This window comes from Passer montanus, unplaced genomic scaffold (genome assembly GCF_014805655.1).
Source record: "Passer montanus isolate IOZ18808 unplaced genomic scaffold, ASM1480565v1 scaffold47, whole genome shotgun sequence".
Lineage (NCBI taxonomy): Eukaryota > Metazoa > Chordata > Aves > Passeriformes > Passeridae > Passer > Passer montanus.
Window position 1 is genome coordinate 5,458,029 of NW_024369596.1, and position 26,328 is coordinate 5,484,356.

A 26,328-nucleotide genomic window follows, 5' to 3' on the forward strand; every position below is an offset into this window, starting at 1 on the left:
AATTTTCAAAATAAAGGTCCATTCCTCTTGTAACTGAATAAATGAGGGGGAAAAAAATAATTAACGTCATTGGGCCAGAATGAGATCACTGCGTTTGCTCAGGCCGAGCAATAAGGACATTAAATAAAATATTTTTAAAAGGGTTTTCCACTTCTCGACTAATATAGACATTATCTAATAACTTCTTCCAGGAAAATGATGATCTAATATGCACAGGGGAAAAAAATAACTTGATTAAAAGGCAAAATGAAGCACAAACATAGCTGCATTTGCAGAGTGCTACAGCACTTGAGGCTAAAAGCAACTTCCTTATAGCAGGAGAAGTGATTAGGCAGGTAGGAGGAGAGAAGGGCAATTACAAGATACTACCAGCTTAGAAAGTCCACACTGGGGTAAATAATTTTAAAAGCCAGCTAGTTGTTAGTACAGTCTGTAACCCAGATGTTTTTATCCTGGGTTAAACCTCATTTACACTGCTTGCTCTTCATACAACTTGAAGCTACACCAGTTTAAATAGACCTTCATTAAGGCTTTGCAGCTGTATAACAAGCCACACTTAAACCCAGTATTTAGCTCTCAAGCTTCCATGTCGAAGAGGCTTCAGAAGGAAGAAACCAGCTCACGTGTGGGCAAAACCCCGTTAGGGAGTTGAGATAGCTCCTTCTGTGAGATATATTATAAAGACTGCTTGGGCAAAGCAGTTTAGATTTCGTATAAACACAGCCAGCACGGCTGCAGGGTGTCCTTCCCCTTCTCCCAGCAGGCGTGCCCGGCACCGTACCGTCCACCACGTCGCGCTTGTAGTCGCTGTCGTTGTCGCTGTCCGTGGGCCGGTAGTAGATGTAGAATCCTTGGATGGGCGTGTTGTTGTTGCTCGATGTGATGTACTGCAAAGGAATTTTAACAGACTGCATGAGAGAAGAAAAGTTTTAACTGAGTCCTGCTGAGTTGTCGTCACCGAGTAGCTCATGCTCTGCAAATATGAGTGTTTTTAATAAGGTTGTGTAAGCAAAGGTGACTGAACTCCCCTGAGTAGACAGAGAGTAGGATGGGTACAAGAGACTGAGCTTGGGCTGACACTTTCCTCCCATATCACTTCCCAAACCCTCAGTTAGGGTTTGACCATGCACAGCCTGCAAATCTGCATGATTAATGGAAATGGAAAAGTTAAAACCATAAAACTCTTCAGAAAGAGTTAAGGTCACTCTAAAAATCAGCTCAAGAATCTTTAAGTTATGCAGCCTCCTGAGGAACCAGAGGTTATTTTAAGTTTATTATCCTTAACATCTCTTAAGGCTGAGCTAGCAGAGCAAACTAACACTGGGAACTCTACACATTAAATCCTCCAAAGTATACCAGGGGGTTAGATTTCAAAACAAGAGCGAAGAATTTCTGTGGGTTTCAATAAGGACTTTAAAGTACTTGTTTACAATAGACGAGGTAACAGGGGAAAGGAAAATGTTTCTCTAACATGAAACCTCCACTGGATGTGAGGGAAGACGGCGGGTTTGAAACACTCTCCCAACCACCCCAGCCTGGATTGACAAAAGCAGCAGGAATTGCAGGAAACTGAGCCAACTCACAACTCATGGCATGAACAGGGCTTGGGACAGAGTTAAGCCCACTGGTGCCTCTGAGATGTCTGTGCCAGAGCAGGTGGACTGGGGCGGCTGCAGCCTCTCACTGGAGCTGCCAGTTGGGCACATCTGGCGTAACCCGAGGAGGGGTGTGCGGGGTCCCCGCGGAGCTGGACGGGGAGCGGGGTGGAGGGAAGCTGGGAAATGGTGCAAAAGGCAACAGACAACTGACAGGGCTGCCTCCGAGTGGGAAAGTGTCTGGAAATGGGGGCAAAGAGCTCAAGAGGCACAAGCCCCATTAAGTCCCCCAGTTCTGCCATACTGACACGAAGTGCTCAGCCCCATCCTAGGAGCACAATCACCACCCAGGCCTCGCGGGGAGGAAAACCCCCGCTGACCGCTCCGCCAACAGCTCTCAATCCTCGACTTTGCAGCACAAACCGTGGCAAGAAGGGGCAGCAGTGTACCCACCGTCCACTTCAGCATGATCTGGGTGTCGCTGACGGCCTCGGTGTAGGCGATGTGCGGGCCGGCGATGGGCCGGCTGGAGAAGCGGCCGCTGAACCCGGCCACCTGGTAGGGGCGCGACGCCGCGCTCCGCGGGCTCTCCCCGTAGTTGTTCACTGCGATCACTCGGAACCTGTACATTTCTCCTTTTAAGGGAAAGAGGGAAAAGAAAGAAGGCCTTGCAGCAAAACAAGTGCTGGAATGAGGATTCAAGGAGAGACTAAACAGATTAGGAAGTACTCTTTGCGCAGCATCCAGTTAGAAAAGGAGAGGAATCCTTGCCACAGGCTGATGTGGAGATATAAACAGCTTCTAGAAGTGACTCAGGGAACGTCCAAAGGCTATTGGAGATACCTCCATCAGCCCAGGAAATCCCTAAACTGGTGGGCACTGAGAAGATGCTTCAAAGGATCCCTATCACCATCCACTCCATCTTCTTTTGTGTTTTTTGCCTGAGTTTTCAGGGCTAGACACTGGAAGAAGTCAGGAGAGACATTTTTCCATTAATGCACTTTTCTCTACATTCTGAGTGTTCACTAGAAGGACAATTAAGTTAAAAATAGCAGTGATACACAACCCTCCTCTCCACATGAACAAGTATTAAATTGTGGTGGGGTTTTTTTCCACTTGGAAAGCCAGAAATCAACTTGAATTCATGTAACAAGCTCCTAGGCCATACACAAAACCCAAACCTAATCGAGCAGAAACGGGGTAATCCAAGCAGAAGTTAAAACGAAAAAAACCCCAAGAGCTGCAGTAATGAAAGATCATTTCTGATACCTGGCTCCAAGTTCCTAACTTCCACAGACAGCTTGGAGGGAGAGATGTTGCCAGCTGCGACGAGCCAGTCGCTGTTGCGACCCAGGCGTTTGTACTCCACCTTGAAGGCAGTGATGGGGGAGCCCCCGTTGGCACGGGGGATCCACGTGACGTAGACGGACGATTCCGAGGCCGTGGATATCGTGGGTCGGTCAGGAGCTTCTGGAACTGAACGGGGCAATTCGGTTACAAGAGGATTAGAGTCAGCCGAAACTTCATTTTTGCTAACAAATGATTAAGCTCATTGCTGATGAGTGCATTGGATTTCACATATTAACAAGGAGAATCTTTAATCCTCCTGAAATCACCACTGCCCTTACTCTGCTGAAAAGGATGGATGATGAGCAGACAATTCAAGAGGAATTTATTATCTTACCAATATAATATTATAAAATTATATGGTATTGAACTACTCCAACCATTTCTACATGAAAACAGACACATACACTAAGTGAACAAGAAAAACATGGTTATTATTTTCAAGCCCCCAAAATCCCTCCAGACCCAATGAAACTTCAACTCATCTGCATTAATGAGAGAAATTAATGGAGAAATGAGAAGGAAGGGAGAACAAAGCATGCACCAGGATGTACTTACGGCACTCACTGAAGTTACAGGCAGCAGTGGGACAGAGAGAAGGGAAAGAGGGGTGTTAGTAAATCTGGTTGTAAGAGCTGTGAGGCTTTACTAAACCAGCCTGGATTCATGAACATGTAGCTGGTGCTGGGGAGTGGAGCAAGGAGCAGCAGGCTGGCAGCTCTGGCACAAGTGAGGCCCTTGCATGGCTCCTCTGACATTCAGTGCTGCCACAAACTCAGCTCCTTGCCTGTGTTATTAAACCTTTCCACTCACCTTTGGCTTTACCCCAGATTTTAGATACCTTTGAGATCTCAGCCCCTGAGTAAATCTGCCTGAACCAGGCCAAGGAGTCCAAAGGCTGGGGGAAGGGGGGGGTGGTGAGAAAATGGACTATGAACGTGCTCTTTTCACTGGAAACTGGGCCAAACGTCACATCTACTGGGAAGTGCTTGTATCTCCCACCATCAGAAATAAGCCTGTCCCTGGGAAGCCACAGGAAAACATTCAGAACTCCTATCACACACTTTGAGAACTTAAAGCTCTGACACAGCCACTTCCCATTTCCTCTTCCTCTGGCTCTCTCTCAGTGGAAGGAAAGAGAAAACCAGAGTATTTAGCAAAAAGAAACCACAGGTTTAAAAATGAGAAGTAAGAATATGGGTTGTAAGTGAAAATTCTCATTTTTTGAGAGCCACACATGCAGGCAGCAGCATCCTAGGAAATATCCTATGTAACAGAGTAACCTCAGAATAAACAGGAAATAGAGGAGGCAACACAAGCACCTGGAGCAGTAATAAACACAGGTTAACTCAGATACAGCTCTTTGCAACACAGCTTTTAGTGCCCAAGTCACAAACCATCCACACTCCTACCTCCACTGTGGCGAGACAGGTCCGGAAGGATGACACCAAAGTTATTTGTGCCTTCATGAACAATGGGATGTTTGGGGATTCCTACAGGTGGAGATGGAGCCTGCGTGTTTTTCGAGGATGATGTTCTTTCTAAGATTTAACAGACAGTACATCAGTGCAGGGCCTGCATAAGGCAATGCTGTTTGTCAATGCTCACTCTACAAGGTCACTTGCTACCATGCTGCCCTGGCTTCAAATCCCAAGCTGGACAGTCAGGATAGCAATCAGGGAGTTTCTCTGGGAGAGCAGGAGAGATTTCCCACCCAGGCACTTGGCTGTGGGTGAGTGACTGTCCAGCTGCAGTACTGACATCCACAGTGCTTAGTGGTGATGCTGCCAGCTCCTGCCTGTGCTGCCAAGCCAACCCATCACAACACCACCAGATGGGGAAAATTACACCCTGAAATCCATGTCTGGAGAAGGAGTTAAAATGCTGTGGAAGCAGCTGGAGCCAGTACACCAGGCTGAGAGGGATTTTGACCTGTGGCAGAAGGGGTGGCAGGGTAGGGGTGGCAGTAGTGACTCCCCTGAGCTTGCCAGGGATTGACCACAGGACAGTGATGAGGAAGCATCACCTGGGTTTGACATGATGGGCTGTGACAAGTGGCTTTGCTGGTGTGAAGCTTTCTCAGCCCCCCAGTAAGCTGGGAGGGTTAGTAGGAGGAGGAATGTGAGTAGGAACACTAGGATGTCCTTTACAGAAAAGTATGGGTGGAATGGGATTTTGCCACAGTTTGGTACAATACCCTGGGGGTTGTTTGAACCTGACTCGTGGAGGAAGGTGGGGTGGAGGAATGTGCACCTGTGATGATAAAGGGAGGAGGTGTAGCACAAAAAATCAGGTAAGTGTGGGGGGTTCTACAGAGAATCCTCCTCAGACTCATCCTCTGAGGGTCTGTGCAAGGAAGGGGATGGCTGAGAAGAGGCTGGGGATGGATGACTGTGGCCTCTCAAAATGGTGTTTGGCCTCATGGTAGCACACAGCCCATGAAGGGGGAGCAGAGGAGGACTCCTGTGTTAGAGGTTTCTTTGTGTAAGTAGGAGCCATAGAATCCTCATAGAGCATGCTGATGGATGCAGATGAAGAATGAGGCTCCCTTTGGAGCAGGTGAGGAAGCAGTCAGCCATACTGAACATTCCTGTGTGTCTGGCCAAGGGTGGTGCAGGCTGGGGCTGTGTCTGCTGGGCTCTGGAGGGTGAGCAGTAGGTCAGCCAGGATTGGAGCTGTTAGGCAGGTGCCTGGGAGGGACCTGAAGTTTCATCAGGCACAGATGTTCTCGGGGGTGGGTAGGTCACAGTTAGGGAGTTGTTGACTTTTTTTAGTGGGGGAGAGATTTTCAGAGGTTGAGGGCCATCGGTTTTGTATCTGTTCATTCACAGAATGATGATAAGGATGGATAGGACAAATTATCTAAGTATGTTTCACAAATTTAATGAAGATATTAAATTCTTAAAAAAAAATTAAGCTATCTTGTCTATCATAGAATTCCAGAAGGGTTTGAGTCAGAAGGAACCTCTAAGCTCATCTTAGTCTACACCCTCCCCTGGGCAGGGACACCTTCCACTATCCCAGGTTGTTCCAACCCCATCCTACCTGGCTTTGGACACTTACAGGGAGGGGGCTGCCACAGCTTCCCTGGGCAACCTGTGCCAGGGCCTCACCACCCTCCCAGGGAAGAATTTATTCCAAATATCCCATCTAACCCTACCCTCTGTCACTTAAAAGCCATTCTTGGACAGTAGTACAAAAAATATCTACTTGTTTGTGTGCTAAAGAGCACAGGCACCGGCGTCCAAGTTTGAAAAAAAAAATGCTCTGATTAAGAATGTTGTGCTTGTTGCTGTCTGCACACAACTATCAGAACAGCTGGCTTGTGGTCAGCAGAGATTGTCACTGAGGTGTCTGCAAAGCAAACCAGGAACAGCTTTGTTGATACATGAAAACTCAGTGGTGCAGAGTTTCTTCTGTGATTAAAAACCTCAACAAGGACAGGCTGCTCCCGACTTTGCTCCTTAAAGCAAGAGAAACCTCACAGTACAAATCCTAACAATCACCCCAAAAATAATATTATCAAGCTTTTAATAGCTTCTACTTACTAACAGCCTCACACTAAAGGAAGTCTGCCCTACAGCAATTTTAGCCATTAGAGGCTGTTCTTTAGCAAATAAATTGCAGAATACTTCACATATGGCTTAGCAGATGCCATTAAATGACTGATGTCATTAAATAAATGTCTCTGCAAGGCCAGGACACAGGGCACATTGTGCTGCACCTACCCTTGCTGGTGCGGAACGTCAGCATGGCCGGCTGGCCCTCGCCCGCGGCGCTCCTGGCCACCATCAGCACCTCGTAGAGGCTGGAGGGCTCCAGCTCGGTGAGGCGCAGCTCGTTCTCGCTGCCCGGCACCCGCACCGTGTGCCAGCCGCCCGCCGCGCTCACGCCGTCCTCCAGCTGCACACAAGAGAGGCTGTCAGCAGGGAGCTGGGGGCTGCTCTCACCCTGCATGGTGCCCCGAAGCTCCTCTGCTCTTCACCAAAACTGCTTTCCTACATTCACCTATGGTTTATCTCCAGCTGCACACAAGAGAGGCTGTCAGCAGGGAAAGGGGGCTGCTCACACCCTGCATGGTGCCCCGAAGATCCTCTGCTCCTCACCAAACCCTCTGCTGTTCTACACGTCATGGTTTGTCTCCAGCTGCTCACAAGGGGGAAACTGTCAGCATGGAACTGGGGACTGCTCACACCCTGCATGGTGCCCCAAAGCACCTCTGCTCTTTACCAAAACCTCTGCTGTTCTACATTCACCTATGGTTTGTCTCCACTGCTCACAAGAGAAGCTGTCAGCACTGCATGCTTGGAACTGGGGACTGCTCACACCCTGCACTGCACCCCAAAGCACCTCTGCTCCTCACCAAAACCTCTGCTGTTCTACATTCACCTATGGTTTATCTCCAGCTGCTCACAAGGGGGAAACTGTCAGCATGGAACTGGGGACTGCTCACACCCTGCATGGTGCCCCAAAGCACCTCTGCTCTTTACCAAAACCTCTGCTGTTCTACATTCATCTATGGTTTGTCTCCAGCTGCACACAAGAGAGACTGTCAGCACGGAACTGGGGACTGCTCACACCCTGCACTGCACCCCAAAGCACCTCTGCTCTTTACCAAAACCTCTGCTGTTCTACATTCATCTATGGTTTGTCTCCAGCTGCACACAAGAGAGACTGTCAGCACGGACCTGGGGACTGCTCACACCCTGCATGGTGCCCCAAAGCCCTTCTGCCCCTTCTGCTGTTCTACATTCACCTATGGTTTGTCTCCAGCTGCACACAAGAGAAACTGTCAGCATGGAACTCAGAACTGGGGACTGCTCACACCCTGCACTGCACCCCAAAGCACCTCTGCTCCTCACCAAATCTGCTTTCCTACATTCACCTATGGTTTGTCTCCAGCTGCACACAAGGGACAAACTGTCAGCATGGCACATGCAGAACCAGGGACTGTTCACGCCTCACACTGCTCCACACACAGGCACCAAAGGACCTTTGCTCCTCACCAAAACTGCTTTCCTACATTTATCTATGTAGGTGAATTTACCTATGGTTTGTCTCCAGCTGCACACAAGGGAGAAACCATCAACACAGCATGCTCAGAACTGGGGACTGCTCAAACCCTGCACTGCTCCACACACAGGCACCACAGGACCTCTGCCCCTCACCAAAACTCTTGTTCTCCTACATCTACCTACGCTTTGTCTCCAAGTGCTTCTACTACAAATCAGCAGCTTTACACCCACTTTCACAGCACTCCTTGGAAAAACTTATTTTCCCTTTCCATGTATACACACAGTTGGTTTTGACTGGGTTTTTTTCCATTTTCACTTGTGGCTAAATCTACAAGAGCCCAAATGATTTTCAAGCCTTCAGTCAGCCTTCAGCTGTGTGCTACCAAAGGGCTGGACCCAATACCCTAATGAGAAGGACACTTCCCCTGTACTTGCCCAGCTTTCCCTGTACTTCAGCATTTAAGAATATTTATTGGCTAAAATGGGCAACGAAAGTATGTCTTAGTTACTCCTTAAGGATGACAAAAAATAAGGATGACCCTCTCTCAGCAGGGAGACCAAAGGTTTGGGTTTACCAACACACGTATCCTTTTTTTTAAAAACAATTTTTAACTTAGCAGTGAAATAACCAGCTCCATTAAAGAAAAGAAAGACATTCTCGGTAGTCTCTTAATACTTGACCTTTGCAGGAAAACATTACCCCAAATCCCAAAGGAAAAGACAAAGATTCCACCAAAAATAAACCACTAAACAATATAAGACTTTAATAAAACATTGGAGGCAGATCTAAACGCTGTGGATTATCAAAGGTTATGCCAGAGGTCTTTGTTCAACTATTTTCTTCTACAGCAGGCACTCCACGGCTTTTATTCCCCCAACTTTTTTTTCCCTCTATTAAAAGAGGGAAATCAATAAACTAATTTAATGACACAAAGAGAGCACCACCCTAAAAACCAGGATAAATTCAGTGCTGAGAAATGCATGAGTGAGCACATTTAATGTGGAAAGGATTGGTGTGAGAGAAGGGAGAGCGTCAAAAAGGTCAAAAAAGCATTCAGAGCTTCCAGGCTTCCAAAGGCTTATGTGAACCAACCGCCTTTGGATGAGAAATTATCACCAACAAACTCTGGCACTTGGTTTTCAGGAACCAACAGGTCAAAAATCTAAGCATTCCCTCCAGGCTAAGACAAGATCAGGATGTAGAGGATTAAAAAGCTTATGAAAAATAAATCAAACAGCTTTGCCACGCAGAAAACTGGTTTGCTTGGAAGAACAGACACAGGCATTGCTTGGTTCTGATTTTAGAATCACAGAACCTCCTGAGCTGAAAGTGGCCCACAAGGATCACAGAGTCCAACTCCTGGCTCTGCACAAGAGATCCCAGGAATCCCACCACGTGATGTTAAGCAAAAAAGCTCTGTGTTGTGACACCATTTTTAATGCCTTAGTAGGTACTGTCCCACAAATTTCAGTTCACTTTCATGTTTGATAACTTGGGTTTAATTGAGTCCCTTTGGGACCCAGTGATGCACAAAGGTAAATCTCAGCTTCCCTTCTGCTCTCACACACAGATTCAAGCTGGCTCACATTTAAATGCATTTTTAACCGCACTGACTGCACACAACATGCCCTGGAGCCCCATTCTCCATAATGACACTGTAAAGGACAGAAAAGGCTGGATAAATCTCACTTAAAGCTAGACAGAGCAGTGTATTGGTGACAATGTCAGCCATCCCTCAAACAAGCTGTGTGGGCACAGGAACACTGTGCTTCAGCTGCACGCTGTGCTCTGCCTGGCCTGAGCCCATGTCCTGGTTTACACCAGTGTGGAGACAGAAGTGTGTCAAATCTCTCCCTTGGAGAGATATCCCTTGAATGGGCTGTATAAGATCATCTCAACCCTCCTGGACTGAGAAACCCTCCCTGGTCATGGCGAGTTCCCAGCATGCTTGGGCTCCCATATCGATTCTGTGTAACCCATTGGTTTTTCCCGCTTTGTACCACCCTCGCTTTTCCCCATAAAAACTCCACTTTCTGCCCTGTTCGGGAGGGAGCTGTCATCCCTGGCTCTCAGGGTGCCAGAATAAAGGAACTCTGTGGAACTGCTACACGGAACTGCTGTCTCTTAGTCCCGTGTTGGCCTGGGGACACCTCGCAAGGCAGAGCTGAAACCACTGAGAGCTGAAATCACTGCTATAAGCTGAAATCACTGCTCACAGCTGAAATCACTGCTTAGAGCTGAAACCACTGCTAAGAGCTGAAATCCCTGCTATAAGCTGAAATCCCTGCTCAGAGCTGAAATCCCTGCTAAGAGCTGAAATCACTGCTTAGAGCTGAAATCACTGCTATAAGCTGAAATCCCTGCTAAGAGCTGAAATCACTACTCACAGCTGAAATCCCTGCTATAAGCTGAAACCACCGCTTAGAGCTGAAATCCCTGCTATGAGCTGAGGTTACCCTGTGGCTGAAGGACTGCCTGGAACCCCTAGAAGCTGTCTCCTGCAGGACCTCTCTCTGGCAAGGCTGCGGCGCCCGGGTCGAGCCACCAGACCCCGACCAGCCGTCACACCACAGCAGCACTGCCGGCTCCTTGTGAACCACACAGAACCGCGGCGTGCCCGCGTGGGGCTGGGCACGGCCGGGCACGGTACCTTGCGGTATTTGACAAAGTAGGCGTTGATGGGCAGGCCCCCGGCGCGGCCCGGCCGCCACACCAGGCTGTAGGTGTCCGGCCTGGGCGTCTGCGGGGGGCTCAGGATGATGGGGGCCTCGGGCGGGGCGGCCGCGCTCGACGCTTTTTCCACCGCAGCCGCGTCCGGAGGAGATTTGGTTGGAGGCGAGCTTGAAAATGCCATTTCTGCACCAAAATCGCCGCCGCTCTCGTCGCGCTGGGCAAGCTCCAGAGGAGCTGTTTCTCCTGCTCTCGTGCCAGCTGCTGAAGGAACTGCAAAGGGAGGGTCTGGTTACATCCCCACGATGACGTACGTTCGCCCCGCGCCGAGGGGACACTAAATCATTTCAGAGTGACATTTCCAAACAAGCCCTGCTGCAAAACACCAGGTCCAGAGGTGCCCACACAGATCTGAGCCTGGTGCCAAGCTGCGGCCTGGGTGTTTTTTCAGGGCACAGCAGTGGGGTTCGGTTTGTTTTATTTGGTTTGGTGTTTTTTTCACAGTAGCAAAGAGAGAAAACCTGAAACTCAAGGTCTACAGGCACAGTTTGACCGTATCTCCACTAAATTAAGTCATGGCAATGCATGTTAAAAGAAATAAATAAGTCTATAGCTAAATTTGTGAGACAAACCGAGTAATTTGTACGTCGTTGTACAAGGAACTTTTCATGGCTTGCACTGGCATGCACACAAGAGGACATTCTCCTACCCCAGTTTCTGAGGTTTTAGCTGTAATTTAGAGAAGCTTTGAAAGCTGCACAACTCAACTACTTCATTTGAAAATTTATGCTGAGAATAAACTCAGTTTACAGGAAGATCTACATGCAATTTAATACCAACGCATTTCTAGAAATCCTTCTCCAGCCTCCTCCATCCTATTTACTTTTGCTGGTATGAAAAAGAAATCTATATAGTATCAGCACTCTAAAAGAGGCCACAAGACAAAAAAAAAGCCCTATTTGGCTGATGCGGGGCTCGTCAGAATTCCAGGCAGGAAAAGGGCGGCAGGTTGGACATCTGAGATTGTCCAGGACAAGAAAACATCAGTACTTAAAGCAAGAAGGTTTGGGAAGAAGCACAGCTCCTCAAGGCTGCGCACGGCAGCAGTGGGACAGCCAGATGTTCGGAGCCCTGTCCGTCCTGTCAGATTTGTGTAGGTTTATGTTACGTGCCGGGGTCTGGAAGGGGAAGGGAATGAAGGGAACTTGGTTTACAAAACAAACAAATTCCTTGGTAATGTAAAGCCTAGGCAGTGTTAGCCTGGCTGACTCAGATTCCTTCAAACCTCCATTAAAATACCAGCAGCAAGTGTGGCTGCTATTTTTGGCCACTTTTTAAAAAGCTGGGAAGGAAAGTTCTCTTTTCAAATTGAAGACATGCTCTCGGCAAGCATTCCTTGTTTGTTTCTTCTCATTTATTTAGCAATGCCACAAAATTCAGAGACAGGAAGAAGGCAACAACATGGGGAGGATGTCCCCAAAGCCCAGATGGTTCTAAAATGCCAGACACTCCCAAAACAATCCCTGAGCGAAAGGGTATCTGTGCTGTCAGTGGAGCAGCGGGAAGGGCGTGATATTGGAAACAAATGGGAGGAGGTGGAAGGCTCTCAGCTCCGTGGTGGACCCCGAGGATGTGGGTGGGCATGGTTTGGTGCCTGCTGGCACTGGGGACACGGACGCTTGAGTGGAGGATGAGTTGTGGTTTCAGCTGGTGACAGCAGACCCACAGCCAGCGCTGTGTTTATTGCTGCAGGAGGGGAGTCGTCAACAACTGCTGGGTTGTTGTATTTTTGCTTTGGAAAACAAGCCCCGGGTAACAATTCCCATTGAGTAATTCAGATCAAAGCTCTTTTTGCAAAGTTTCTAGTATAATTACTACCCATATAACCCAGCACATCAGCCTTCTCTCTGCTGCTGTGTCATTATGCAACTTTTTTTGGCTGCTGCTCTCAGTGCCATCCCTTTCCCCTTACCATGGAGATTTTTCTTCCTCAGCTTCCCAATCCCACCAGGAACACCAGCAGCACTGAGCTGAGTCAGGCCACAGGCTGCGTGCACCCAAATTCCTGATCCCACCAGCAACCAGAGAAGGACTGAATGACCCAAATTTAGGCTTTAAAAGAATGTATTCATAGAATCTTAGAATGACTTGGGTTGGAAGGGACCTTAAAGGTCATTCAGTTCCGCCCCCTGCCATGGGGCAGTGACACGTTCCACTATCCCAGGCTGCTCCAAGCCCTGTCCAACCTGGCCTTGAACACTCCCAGGGATGGGGCAGCCACAGCTGCTCTGTGGCCTCACCACCCTCACAGGGAGGAATTTCTTCCCACTATCCCATCTAACCCTGCCCTCTGGCAGCGTGAAGCCATTCCCCCTTGTCCTGTCACTCCAGGCCCTTGTACAAAAACCCTCTCCAGCTCTCTTAGGCATGGGAAGGGGGTCCAAGATCTCCCCAGATCCTTCTCTTCTCCAGGATGAACCATCCCAACTCTCCCAGCCTGGCTCCAACTCACACATTCCATAATCCCCAGTACTCTGCTGCCTGCTGTTGTTTCTCCCCTTCAGCTGCCTCATTTCAAAGGGGAAGAGCCCTCACTTTTTCAGCCTCTCCTGCAGAAACCCTTCCCCAACTGCTGTGTTCCACAGCACCTTTGCTTGTTCTCCTGCTCCCCTGCTCCCCTGCTGACCCTGCCTCATTTCAAAGGGGAAGAGCCCTCACTTTTTCAGCCTCTCCTCCTGCAGAAACCCTTCCCCACCTGCTGTTTTCCACAGCACCTTGGCTTGTTCTGCTCCCCTGCTGACCAGGGCACAGCCCAGGCAGAGCCAGCAGCTCTGGGTTTTATCTCTGCTGTGCAAACAGGTCACATTCCCAGGCACTTCTTCCCTGCTCCTTTAACAGCCAGAGGATCCTCCCTCTTTCCAAGCTCTCCAAATACCTCAGCACAGGCTGGAGAAGCCCTCTGAAAACCTGAACACAGCACATCAGTGAGGTCACCCACACCTGGCACGTGTTTCCAATCACATTAAGACTTCCCAGAGCTTCTCTAAGGTTTCTGTAGGAGCAACTTCAGCCTGTTTGCCCCTGAAACACCCACCTGCACAGACTAAATGCTCCTTGTGTTTTTCACTCCCTTTCCTGCTACTCAGACTGCCTGCAGTGTATTTTTCTCCTTCATTTCCACTAGATGAAGTTATTTTGGAGATTTAACCTTGTGTTCAGTAGCTCTGGGAAGCCCCTGCAACTGTCTAAAAAAGACCCAAAAAAGGGAGGGCCGTGGGTGCAGGATCCTGAGGCATCATTTTACATTTTGGTGGTTTCTCACTATGATGGCAGCTGAAGTTGTCCTGCCCACTGTAAGACCATGCAATGAATCACAGCCTGGAACAGATCCAGCAGAAGGAGAAAAAAAAAAAAGATCTATTTTTCAGCCAAATGGGCTCTCTTACTGTGTGCTGGGACAAGGCAAATTACAGGACCAGGTACTGAAGCTGAGAGGTGTTTAAGGTGATCCTTCTACTGAAGAAATGGAATCCCAGCTGAAGTCATTCAGGTGCTTCGGAAGTGTTACCTGGCAGGAATTCTTCATTAAACAGCTGAGTGTCTGAGCATGTCTTTGGCATGGCTGGGAGCTGTTCTAAACCCCTAACAGCTCCCAGAAAGTCCTCAGAGACTTTTATATCAAAACCAAATGCCTTAACCACCCTCTGCACCATAATCAGCAGCCAGTACAACGTATTAGAAACCGATAAAAGTTAATAAACAAAGCATTAAAATTGAACTCACTGCCATAAAATTCTGAGGCAAAGCACTGGGATTTTTCTCTTTAACACAGGCTAAATTCTGGGATGATATTTAGTTTCGTTTTTCCACTCAGCAAGGTCCAAAAATAACTAATTTATAAAACTACATGATGGGATCACTTTCTTGAGGTTTCTTCTTTCTTTTTTCCCCCTAAGTGAACCTTTAAGCATCTTTTTATGTTATTTACAGGAGTTTTAAACTCTAACCAAAGAACTTTAAATATGGGGCCACATATTAAATCCCACTAACCTGAAATCTCCCTGGCATTCAGCTAAATTAACTCAGGCAAGGTGCTGAAAGAGCTGAGAAACTTAAGTAACTTCATGTAACTAAAAATCCGTATCTTGGTTCTTGTGAAGGGAACTTGGGGGAGCTCAAACCTGTTATTAATGTCACATAATATTCCAGTGTGAGGAAAGGCTCTTTCCTGTCTTGCTTTAGTGTAAGTACTGTCTTTTCCTAGTAGCAATTTCAAAAAATAAATAAAAAATAACTCCCTTGGGAGAAATGGATTTATAGAAAATTCTCAAAACCTGACAGAAGGCTCACATAGTATGTATTTGTATGTAAACACTAAGACAAGAAATGTTGACTTAGAAATGCTACGGACTAGGACAGATATTGCTGAGAGAGATGGAAATAGAAACAAGTTTTAAACGATGGTTTTGTAAAAAAGACCAGATACTTTGTAGAAACAGAACTATGAAAGATGTATTGTATTAGGACCTAAGAGGGGTAGTTTTAGATGACTGGCTTTAAGACATTAAAGGCATTTCGTCCTCTCAATTGCCCCATCTCTGAGTAGAAAGGGGCTTAGTCTGACACATCCTCAGATAGTTTTTTTCACATAGAAAATGTTAAGCCCATGCAATGCACACAGCATTCCTCCTTTGCCTGAGGTGGGATGGAGGAACTGCTCCATGAAGACAGCTGAGACTCCTCTGCTTCCTTCCCCTGAGACTCCGCCCCACCCACCTGCCACGCATTTCTTATTTTGAGGCACTTCTCACCCAAATCAGGGAGCCGAGAGGGAAGTTTGGGGCGCCAACTCACCGACGGTGAGGAAGGCTGCGGACAGGGCAGAGCCGTGCTGGTTGCTGGCCTCGCAGCGGATCTGGCCGGCACGCTCGGCGGTGACGTTCCGCAGGCGCAGGGAGCCCCAGCCCGCCCGGGGCACCGAGGGGCACCGGGGCTCCGACCCTGCCGGGGCAGGGCTCTGTGCTCGGGGGGCAAGCCCCGGCGTGGGGTGGCTGAGCAGGAGGCCTCTGCTGTCGTACCAGCGGATCAGAGGAGCGGGCAGGCCGGTGGCGTTGCAGGACAGGGTCACGTCCCCGCCTGCCACCACAGTGGTGTTGGCTGGGGGAGAGGTGATGATGGGCACAGAGTCTTTGCCTGGGGGGAAATGCAACCAAAGAATGAGTTCAACTAATTCAACATTCACTTAATGTCAGAAGAAGTCAAAACAATTTAAAACATCATATGTGGTTCTTTCTAACCATTTTAACAGTTATTTCTTCTCTAGACTTCCCTTCCAGACTGAAGAGATCAGCACAAACTTCACCTTAGAGAAGGCTGATAAAAACCTACACTCAAACTGCACTTTAAATTCCCTAAATGACAAAGACTTGACTGTCAGTGAGGAACACAGCACAGGAGTGGCTTAGTCCACTCCACATATGTACAAGCCACAAAATCTCCGCTCAGCCAGGCTCTGCACAGCTCACACCAACCATAACTGGTCCAGAGAAGGTTCAAAGCTTCAGCTACGCACGACAGGGAGAGAAGGGGACAGCAACAGTCTTGCCAGCATCCTTGTGCCAGCAGAAATCAACTTGTCTGGGTATTAGAAGGTATCTTAGAGAGAAAAGAGATCTAAAAGACTACTGGTACCTGATCCTGCCAATCTGATAGAGGGGAAGTATGCATTAGCCCCAAACCTGATGATTTTTGTGTAAACTTGATTATGGAACAGGCTTAACTCCTCAGCAGCCAATAGTGCTATGAGTACCAGCTCACCCAGCACAACAGGATCCTGATTCCATTTAAGAATAAATCACATCAAGTCCAATCATAAGCTGATTTGATTGAAGCTGATAATCCAGGTTTTAAGTATCAAGTAGCCACAATACCCCAGAAATCCCTGCATCTCCTAAAATCCAGCTGAAAGCACCTTCTTTGTAAGATTAGTGGTCAGAAACAAATTAATACATAATCTAGAGGGAAAAAAAATACCACAGCAGAATAAAGCTTAAAGTATAAATGCTTAATGTGAGTTCTCGAGGGCTGCAAGTGCCCCTACCTGGCTGGACACGGAGTCTCCCCGTGGACTGCACAAAGCCAATTCCATTGTTTCCCACACACTGGTACAAGCCAGAGTCCTGCAGGGTGACCCCGCAGATCCACAGGTGGTTTCCCGTGGGGAAATGCCGTGGGGAGGGCCGGAGAGGAGCCGCGTTGTGGAGCCAGGTGAGGGCGGGAGCAGGGCTGCCGCCGACCTCGCACCAGAAATGGACACTTGCTCCCGCGGCCACCGTCTCGTCCTGTAGTCCCCTGGAGAGTGAGGCAGGCTCTGGAAAGGGAAATGATTCTACATAAATGACTTAGACTGAGTCCTGAAAAAACTGCCGGGAAACATTACACAGGCTTATCACATCCAAAGGCTGAGCGAGTGCCACAAGCTGCACAGCCCGAAGCTGGTTTTCCCACGCGTGGGCTCATTTGAACGGTTTCTCCCTTTTATTTCAACAGCCACATGTTTGCATTAATCTTGTAAATAAAAGACTTCTATTTTCAAAACAATTAATTAGTGACATCCCCCAAAAAGAGGTGTGTTGTGCGTCAACACCCTGTTTTCTGAGAAACTCAAACACACACGTTTTAAAACCCAAACAAAATCTGTCATGAACGCAGAAAAACTCAAATACCAGGAAAATCTGCTACGATGGAAAGGGAGGGGAGGAACAACTAGCAGGCAAACAAAAGAGGACAAATATATGATTATGTTTCTTTTGCTTTTGTTGATGTTCTCATCCAAACACATCACCTTCCCTCAGCAGTTTTTGTTCACATACAACCTCGAAAGAAATAAACCTGGTCCCTGGCACATTACTGACACTGGCACTCTGTAGGAAAATAAATGGATAAGTTCTTCCCATGGAGTTTGTTATCCTTCACTGTTTCATTATTTCAGACTGCAAATGGTTTGAAGAAATAAATAATTACGGATTTTAACTTTGGAAAAATGATGGGATATGGTCATTATAAACAGATCTGTGCTCTTTACTTTAATACGCTTAAGGCTGTTTGGAAGCAGATGCCCAAACTAGCAGGTATATGAAGGGTGTGCTTGTTGCCTGGATGTGAAAATGTCTTTAACTCTTACCAAGTACAGTAAGCGAATAGTTAACATATTTCACTGCTCCAGAGTCACTTCCCACCAGGCAGGAGTAATTCCCAGCATCCGATAGCTCCAGGCGGTCGGTGGCCAGGTGGGAGTGCAGCAGCCTCCACCGGCCTCTCCTCAGCGCGTCCCGGCCGTCTTTCACCCAGCGGACGGGGGCCACAGCTGGCCCACTGACCACACACTCCAGGGTCAGGGCGCTGTGCCGGGGCACTGCCAGCCTCTGGGGAGCCAGCGGGTGAAGGATCTGGGAGCCACCTGAAGAGGGGCCTGGAGGAAAGGAGATGAATTGTGGAATGGAATCACAGAATGGTTTGGGCTTCTGGTCACCTTGGGCGGTTCCAAGCCCTGTCCATCCTGGACTTGAACACTTCCAAGGATGGGACAGCCACAGCTTCTCTTGGCAGAGACACTCACAGGGTTTCACCACCCTCACAGGGACCCAATATCTAATCTAAACCTGCTCTCTATCACTGCCATTCCCCCCTGTCCTGTCACTCCAGGCCCTCTCCTCCATTTTTCTTGCAGGCTCCCCTCAGGTACTGGAAGGTCATAATTAGGTCACCCCTAAACCTTCTATTTTACAGGCTGAATTATCCCAATACTATTAGCTTTTCCTTGCAGGATAAACCAACCAAGCTTTTAAACCACACCCTCCCATCCCATTCTCTGTCCTCCTCAATGTCTTTCAAACACTGCGCTTGGGACTGAGCACAGTGCTGTAACACTGCCTCCCAGAAGTCCTGCTCCAAAAGAGATTTGGGACAGAAGTATTAGCAGTATTCCCTTTCCAAAGGTGACTGCCTGGGATTTGAAAAGCAGTCATGCTGCTCCTCCACAGTGAGGGGAAATAAGAACTGAATGTGCAAAGAATGCAGGAGAGATCTTACATACCATGGTGTTGGAGGCACTGATAGGCCCTTGCTAAAAAAGGGATGTTATTTATTCTGTTTGAGCTGTATTAATTCTGGAAAGATGAACTGAATACTCACGTGTGACTGTGAGCTTCCGTGCAGTGAGTTCTACTCTAAGGTCATGAGTAACTGGGTTGTATGCTGCACACCTGTAGGATCCTTTGTCTTCTAAAGATACATTCAAAATTTGCAGGTTTCCAGATGGAAGAATTAGGTAGTTGTCTAAACAAGTGGGGAAGGTGAAAAGAGGATTAAATTTAATTTCTTTTCAGAAGAGGTCTTGCTTTTCTGTAATTTTGAAAATCAATTTGTCAGCTATACCTACTTATTCTAAATACAGAATCAAAAAGAAATCATCATGCAAAGGAGACTCATTTCCAAGGGTAGGTTTAGATAAAGTAATTTGTACAGGAATTCTGCAACTTTCTAGAGAAGTTTTTTTCCTTTAGGTTCAAAGAAAAAACTCCAGGCAAGCTTTGGTTGGATACTTATATTGCACAAAACTCCTCACCTGTTGATTGTTCCAGCCATTTCCCCCGCACCTGGAAGCGAACCTGTGCTTTGGGGTGACTTTCTGGCACCTTGCACCCGATGAGAGCTGTGCCTCCTTCCTCTGCTGCAACAGCAGCCGTCCCCAAGGCATCAAAGTCAGCTAAACCTGGATAGAGTTGGGACAGGGTAAGAGCAGTCATGGCTTGGGAGAGGGGAAGGGCAGTAAGCTCGGTATTTGTGTTCAGAATACAGCTGGTCTCATGCTGATTATCTTCTCTGGTGCAGATTTTGGACATTGACATCAACAGGCCTGGTCTATCCTGCAGCCCATAACAGCATAAATCCTCCTTATCCACTTCCTTACTACAAAAAGCTTTTACCTGGGAACAGTGAGGAGAAAAAAAATCCTACATTCCCTCAACTGCTCCCAGAAAAGCCAGCAGAGACACTGGAAAGCTGCAGGACTCCTCACACACTCTGAGGGCACTACAGAAGACAATTCATGCTGACAGCAGGAAGCTTGTCTATAAAAACAAGGAATTGTCTTTCAGGGATGATAATGTGGCAGGCAGAGAGCTGCCAGCACCTTCCTGTGTGCTGCCAAAACCTCCAAGGGAGGAGGGAAGTGTAAAAGCTGCTCTCCTACTCCCTCCATGTTCAAACTTCTTTCAGGCTGTGAAGTTTTCTTATGTTGGCCACCCTTGGAGCTCTCTTGAGAGGGACTGGCCATGGGTCAGTACTTTACCAAAACACTTATAAGAGATTTTCCTCCCAAGGGGATTTTGGACATGCTCCATAGATGAGGTACCCTTCCAGAGAAATCACTCAAACCCTGCTTGACAAAGACCTGATTCAGACAGCCCACAGGTCCCAATCAGACAAACCACGCTCATGCAGGAATATTGTACTCGCATGCTCAGCACTGCACTGTCCTTTCCACGTGGAAGACACTGTCCTTCCTCTTCCAAATCCCTTGAGGTCACACAATTTACAGATCAAGCATCAAGGCAAAGACTGATCAGAAGAACCAGTGCAACTAAGAGATGGGAAACTGTCCCTAAGAGGTGAGAAGACTGTCCCCACCTGAAGAACATCAACACTGGTTTGAAATCAAATGAAAATGAAAATCTGCAGCTCCCACTTATTTCCCAGGCAACAATTCCCACAGATTTCTCCTCAACTCTCAAGCACACTTCTACAATGGTGTGGCAGCTCAGATTTCTTTCAACATCCTTTGTGAAGGGAAGCATTTGGGAATCTTGTATTTTCAGGCCAATTAATGGAAATTAATATTATTTCCTTGAATAACATTTGTGTTTGCTGAAGGAGACCCTTAAGGCCCTTCAACTCGAAATGAGGCTGACACCAACACACAATCTATCAGGTATGGCTTGGTGTAACTGAGGTTTTAAAAGCCTCTAAGGATTGGGATCCACAAGCTTTCTGGGGAATCTGTTCCACGGCTGCATCATCTGACCGGTCTCAGATGATGCAATTAAAAAAAAAGGCAAGAAGTGTACAATCCATCATACTGTACATACTGGCTGTGGGAAAAAACCCACCCCAGAACATTCTGATCTGGGCATTTTCTAAAAGCCAAAGAACAAAGCACGCAAGCCAGCTGAGAAGTGGCAAGGAGCAAAGCACAGAAATGCAGGTGAACTTACTGCCCATGGACACCGCAGCCGGCCGGCTCAGCACGGCGCCCACGCCGCTGCTCGCCACGCACTGGTAGCGCCCGCACGTCGCCGGGCTCAGGGACACCACTGTCACGGATCCTGGCTGGATTTCCACCTCTCCCACCCTGCTGCTCAGAGGCTCCCCATTGAACAGCCAGGAAATGCGAGCTGTGGAGGGCTCGGCAGAGCAGCGGAGCTGGACGGGCTCACCGGACTTCTGGACTGTAGAGGAGGGCTCAGAAATAAAACGGGGAGTTATATCTAAAAGGAAAAAAATATATATGTTCAGTTAGAGACCAGAATTTTGCATGGACACAGGTGATAAGGTGAACAATGTGTTGACTGTTGTGTAGGAAAGACTCACCATATAAAGGGTCTCTAAACTCTGAGTTGCAAGTGATACAATGCAAGTTGTCCTTTCCGTGGCAAGAGGAACTCAGGAGAGATTCCTGCTCGCTCTCAAACACAGGGAAAATGTCAAGATTCGAACCCCACAAAGGGTGGTAACAACAATTAAATGGAGGAAGGTGCAGTAAGGGGGAGGTACATCTCCAAGTGTGCACAAGGCAGAGACGTCACGCTTGCCAGGGCCAGCAAAAATTGCAATCCCACTGGATTTATCCAGAGGAAAACAGCACCCGTCACCTGAAGAGATGGAGCACAGGAACACGCAGCTGTAGCTGATCTGTCCCATATGAAGCAGGCCCGGACGTGACTTGTAAAATGCTAGAAATGGCAGGAGCCTGCCAGGTATTTACACAGAACCGTCTCCGAGTCTGCAGAACTAATTAAAAATAGCCGGATAAAAAAAAGCTGGACGAACAGCAAAGGCTCTTGCTAATTCCAAATACATGGACTTCATCAGGACAAGGATGATGAATTGGGCATCCATTATCTTTACTCAGTAAAGATGAACAGAAACAGGAAGAGCTGCTAATAAATAAAAGGTTCAATTCCACAGAACTTGGTTATGAGAATCCATTTATTTGCCAGAAGAAAATTCCTGCTTGTTGGAAGAGATTTTTTCCTATCCTGGCCAATGAAACACTGGGAAGTATTTCCATTTGTTTTCTATTGAATTCTCCACTAAAGATTTTGCATGAAGGAAGCAAGCAAAAGGCAATTAACACCAGTAATATTTAATTGGTTAGTAATATAAATTAGGAGAAAAAACTAAATTAAAAATAGACACATTGGCAGGGAAAAACAACTTCTGGTTTGTAAAGGATCTAAGGAATTCCAGATAGTATGGGTCAAGATGATATTAAATGACATCCAAATCAGAGACAGTTTTCTTATAGGTGGGGCCCTGGGTTCATGCTTTTCTTCTCAAGTCAGTCCATCCCAGCTCTGGTTATGAGTTTCAGATGAGAAACTGCACATTTTTAACTGAACCATAAACTATCTGCATACACATAAAATAAAACTGGAAATTAAAGTGTGGCTTCACTTAACAGAAAAAGATGAAATCCATAAAAATGGTATCCAAGCATTTCGCAGGACTCCAGATGTCCATTTTTAGCTTTTAATTAGAAAACTGTTTTTCCTATTAGTTCAGTTTGAATTTCCAGGGATAACAGGGAAGCACTGACCTTTCAGTTTGCTTGCCACCAATTGCTATGAAATCATACTGCTACTTTCATCTTCGCCCCTGCCCTCACTTCTGACACCAACGCTGCACTTCGCGTAAAAGGCAAAATTGGTAGCAGTGACCCTGCAGCTGGAATTTATCTCCTATGACTGCTTGAAAAATAAAATTTATCCCATTTGCTCATAACGATTGGCTATGAAGTGCTAAAAGTAGTAAAAGCTTCTTTTTTGTGTGGTTACGTTAAGACAAGCTGACTACACAGAGCAGATGTGTCAATTAAAACCATCCCTCCTCTTTTTTTTAACACCAGAGCTGTTCCAACTGCAGCCACGCATCAGCTTTCGGATTTCAAAGGGCTGATTCCCCTCTCCCCCTGAAAATCCAAACCCCTCCCAACCCCTGGGAACACAAGATGCACTGCATGCAGCAGAACCGGCGTCCAGCTGAATCCATGGAGATCCCAAGGAACAAACGCACGTAACTCAAGAGTCCTCCATGTTCTGGAGCTTGTCCCGAGCCAAGTTTTCACAAGCAAAGTCATATATTGAGTGTAAGGCTGTGTTTCAGTGCTCCATGCTTCCTTAAAAGCAGCTTATTGACAATATCCGTTAAAGTTGGCCACTTTGAAATGCACTCCCAAGCGTTGTTGGTTCCAAAGTTTGAGCTCAACCCCAAAACCTCCAAGTCCCCAGCCTGGGCGAGGCCTTACCTGTGCTGGTGACAGTGACCAGGCTGGTGGCAGCAATGAGGAGCAGTGCCTGGAAGCGCCCAGGGGCTGGATGCATAGCGCCAGATTATCCAAATTGAAAGCCCAAAGCTCCAGACTAAGATGAGGCACGGAAACAGCTACAAAACAAACAGGCACATGTCTACTGTGAGTTTCAGGAGTTTGTCTTTTAACTCTCTTACAACAAAGTGTTTGGGGTTTAAAGAAAAAAAAAAAAGCACAACCAGGAAACAGCTAATACTCTTTGCAATATAGAAACCATCTGTAAAAGTGAGTTAGAGCTGAACTTCACTGTGGTTCCAAGGACTATTCTTAATGTAAGAGTTTTTCCACAGCTGGGGCACGAGGCATCCGCACTGAACCGCTCTGCCTTGATAAATTAGACTCCGTTCCACCCAGAGGAGCTGGAGTCCAAAGTAAACAGCTTATCTATTGGAGATAATATTGTTTGCAAACAATAATCATTTGACCATCTATCATCAGGCCGCACTTGTTTTACAAGTTTCTATGAATCTACTGCTGCAATGCCGCTACTGATCTCAGTTGCTCTAAAGCTGCTCACTGAGACCTGTCATCTGCTGGCTCCTTCTGCTGGGCTTTACAGGCAAACCATAGCAATGAAAAAACACCAATGTTGGCCTTGGTCTCATTTATATTCCCAGAAATTGGTGCTTTCTCCTATATCCTTTTGTGGCATGCATTATATCCACTTTTATCTCCGTGGCTGCTTCTAGAGCGGGCAGTCCTTTCCTTGGCCATACCACACATGGCCATTCACGTTCATCATCAAAAATAAAAATTACATCACTAAACCAGCAAAACACAAGCTAAATATTATCCCAGAGGTTGTTTCCAACCTAAATGACGCCACAATAAATTGTTACACCAGCAAAACACAAACTAAATCATGGAACCAGCAGCAGAACTTGCCCGAGGTGAGTCTCAGGAACGGTGTTTCTGACACACTGAGTCTCAATCAAACACTGGGTTCTCCAATAAAACAATAAATCCACAGCTGTCATTCATGTAAATGTCCAACTGGCCTTGCGTAATGCCGTGATGGATAAGATCTGAGCTCGTTTAGCACAGTTACTTCATTTATCAGCCCAGCCATACAATTCCACTGCTGATAACACTCAACATAGACTTTAAACATCTCATCTATCAGCTGCGTATATAAACATGTATCCAACACACACACAATAACTGGGAGTTTTACTTCAGCACAGAAACAAGTGCAGCAATACACATGCTTGTTAGGAATAAGTCCCAGTTTATTGAGTGTTCACAGAGCCATTTGCTTTCCAAGAAGCTGGATCCAGACATCAACAACAAAATTATTCATGTGGTTTATTTAAAAATAACCATATTTTATCATCAGAGCATCACTGTTAAGTATATATGCAAATGAAGCATCAGGAAAAGCCTCCAATCACAATTAAATAATCACTCTGGATTTTATGGAGCTGTTTGCTCACTGCCACTTCTGCCCACAAACTGCACTCTGGGTTACACTGACAGCTTGAGAGGGCGGCAAAGAACGCTGTCGAGTTCTGCCCCCATTTCTGGGCAGTTTTATCTGATCCGGCAAATTCATTTCAGCTGCTGGGAAGAGCCGGCGATCCTGTGGCCCAGGCTGGCTCCCAAGGCAAGCCCGAGCTGCTCTGGGAAGCCACAGATGGCAGAAGAGCCCAGCTGTGCCGAAGGGGTTGGTTTATTTGAATTCTCCCTCGGTTCAAGGGCAGGAGCGCCGCTCCACCAGCGCACGCAGAGGACAAAGTAAACACCCAGAGAACTTGTTAACATCAAACACTTTGCTGAAGAGGGCTGGGGGCAATGTTGCTTTTTGCCAAATCTTCCCTCCACTATTTATTTATCAAAAGCAATGAAACGTATATTCTGGGTCAACTTTAACCCCAGCACATGGAGCTACTGGGTTATTTTGCAGCTGTCTTTTTAAACAAGGCCAGCTCATTATCTTTAACTAAACTTTATCTTTGGAGATCTACTTTATCCAGGCTCTGATTTCCCTCTGTTTATCTTTCTCCTTACATGTTCCTCGCTGCCAGTGTCAACAGCTACTCCTCTTTTGACCTACCAGTTTGGCTTTTGCAGGCTTGTGGAGTGGTAAGATCAACTGCAAAGCAGTGAGTACACAGAGCGAGCCACAAAGACCAAAGTTCTCTGACTGAGGGAAAAAAAAGGAAAAATATTGTCTTTAACTGGAGTAGGGTTGTTCAGCACCAACACTCAGGCATCTGAAGGAAGCTTCTCAACATCTGCTTCTGAAGGGATGGCAGAAACATCTTGCTCACCAGTAGATCTGGGAACACGGGGGAAGATAAGACCCAGCAACACAACATAACCCAAAAATGCTTCTTTCTTTTCCTTCTGCAGATGGTGACACTCCAGAAGCCCCTTGTTAAATACAAAGAGGGCAAGACCACAGCTCGTAGTTACCTGGTCTTTTGCAATCCCATGGAGAAACTCTGCCTCTTCAATATTGTATTAAAAAAGCCCTAATGATGGAAAAACATGACTCTTCCCCTTTGCCATTTTTTTCAATAACCCTGAGGGGTTATTTTGACAGCAAATTTGGGACATTTTGACAGCAAATACCAGTCACTGGGGTCCTGTGAGGAGCATCTTGGTTAGGTGTGACTCTGTTTTAGTGTCCTGGACTCCAAGATGAGCTCTACTCAGAACAACTCTGTCCACTGCTCACTGTTCCTAGATTGGAAGGATGTACCTTCATCACTTGTGGATCAAATAGTCAAAATTATTTTGAAGTAAGAGGTGCCACTGTCTGAGCATTTTAAACTAAAAGAGGAGTTATTAATATAAATAATATTCAAGGCTGAATAGAGACAGACATGGTTTTTATGGCTCAGGAAAATGTACATTTCACTTTCACTGGCCATTTCCCCGGCCCAGAAGAAAGGCACAGCATGGCAAAGGCCACATTTCTCCTACTTCCACCCAGACCTCTTCACCTAAAGTCATCCTCCAGTTATCTTCATGCAGCACTTGACCTCCTTGTCAGCTCTAAAGTAGGTTATTGCTCATGGATCAAGGGAAACAAGGAAGATAACAGAC

At 46.9% G+C, this 26,328-nt stretch overlaps 1 protein-coding gene across 1 annotated transcript in view; it reads right to left on the reverse strand.

The window, feature by feature from the left end:
* The window catches only part of CDON (cell adhesion associated, oncogene regulated), a 39,958-nt gene extending 14,397 nt beyond the window's left edge, over positions 1 to 25,561 (reverse strand). The window contains exons 1-14 of the mRNA XM_039721982.1: positions 25,331 to 25,561; positions 23,215 to 23,351; positions 20,903 to 21,175; positions 19,255 to 19,401; positions 18,822 to 18,965; positions 17,812 to 18,099; positions 16,729 to 16,998; positions 15,483 to 15,821; positions 10,609 to 10,901; positions 6,671 to 6,845; positions 4,355 to 4,483; positions 2,865 to 3,071; positions 2,049 to 2,230; positions 782 to 887 (exon numbers count right to left, since the gene is read on the reverse strand). Coding sequence (XP_039577916.1) covers positions 782 to 887; positions 2,049 to 2,230; positions 2,865 to 3,071; positions 4,355 to 4,483; positions 6,671 to 6,845; positions 10,609 to 10,901; positions 15,483 to 15,821; positions 16,729 to 16,998; positions 17,812 to 18,099; positions 18,822 to 18,965; positions 19,255 to 19,401; positions 20,903 to 21,175; positions 23,215 to 23,290 — 2,629 coding nt within the window. The 5' untranslated portion in view covers positions 23,291 to 23,351; positions 25,331 to 25,561. The remainder of the gene's footprint in view (positions 1 to 781; positions 888 to 2,048; positions 2,231 to 2,864; positions 3,072 to 4,354; positions 4,484 to 6,670; positions 6,846 to 10,608; positions 10,902 to 15,482; positions 15,822 to 16,728; positions 16,999 to 17,811; positions 18,100 to 18,821; positions 18,966 to 19,254; positions 19,402 to 20,902; positions 21,176 to 23,214; positions 23,352 to 25,330) is intronic.
* Between the last annotated feature and the right edge of the window lie 767 nt (positions 25,562 to 26,328).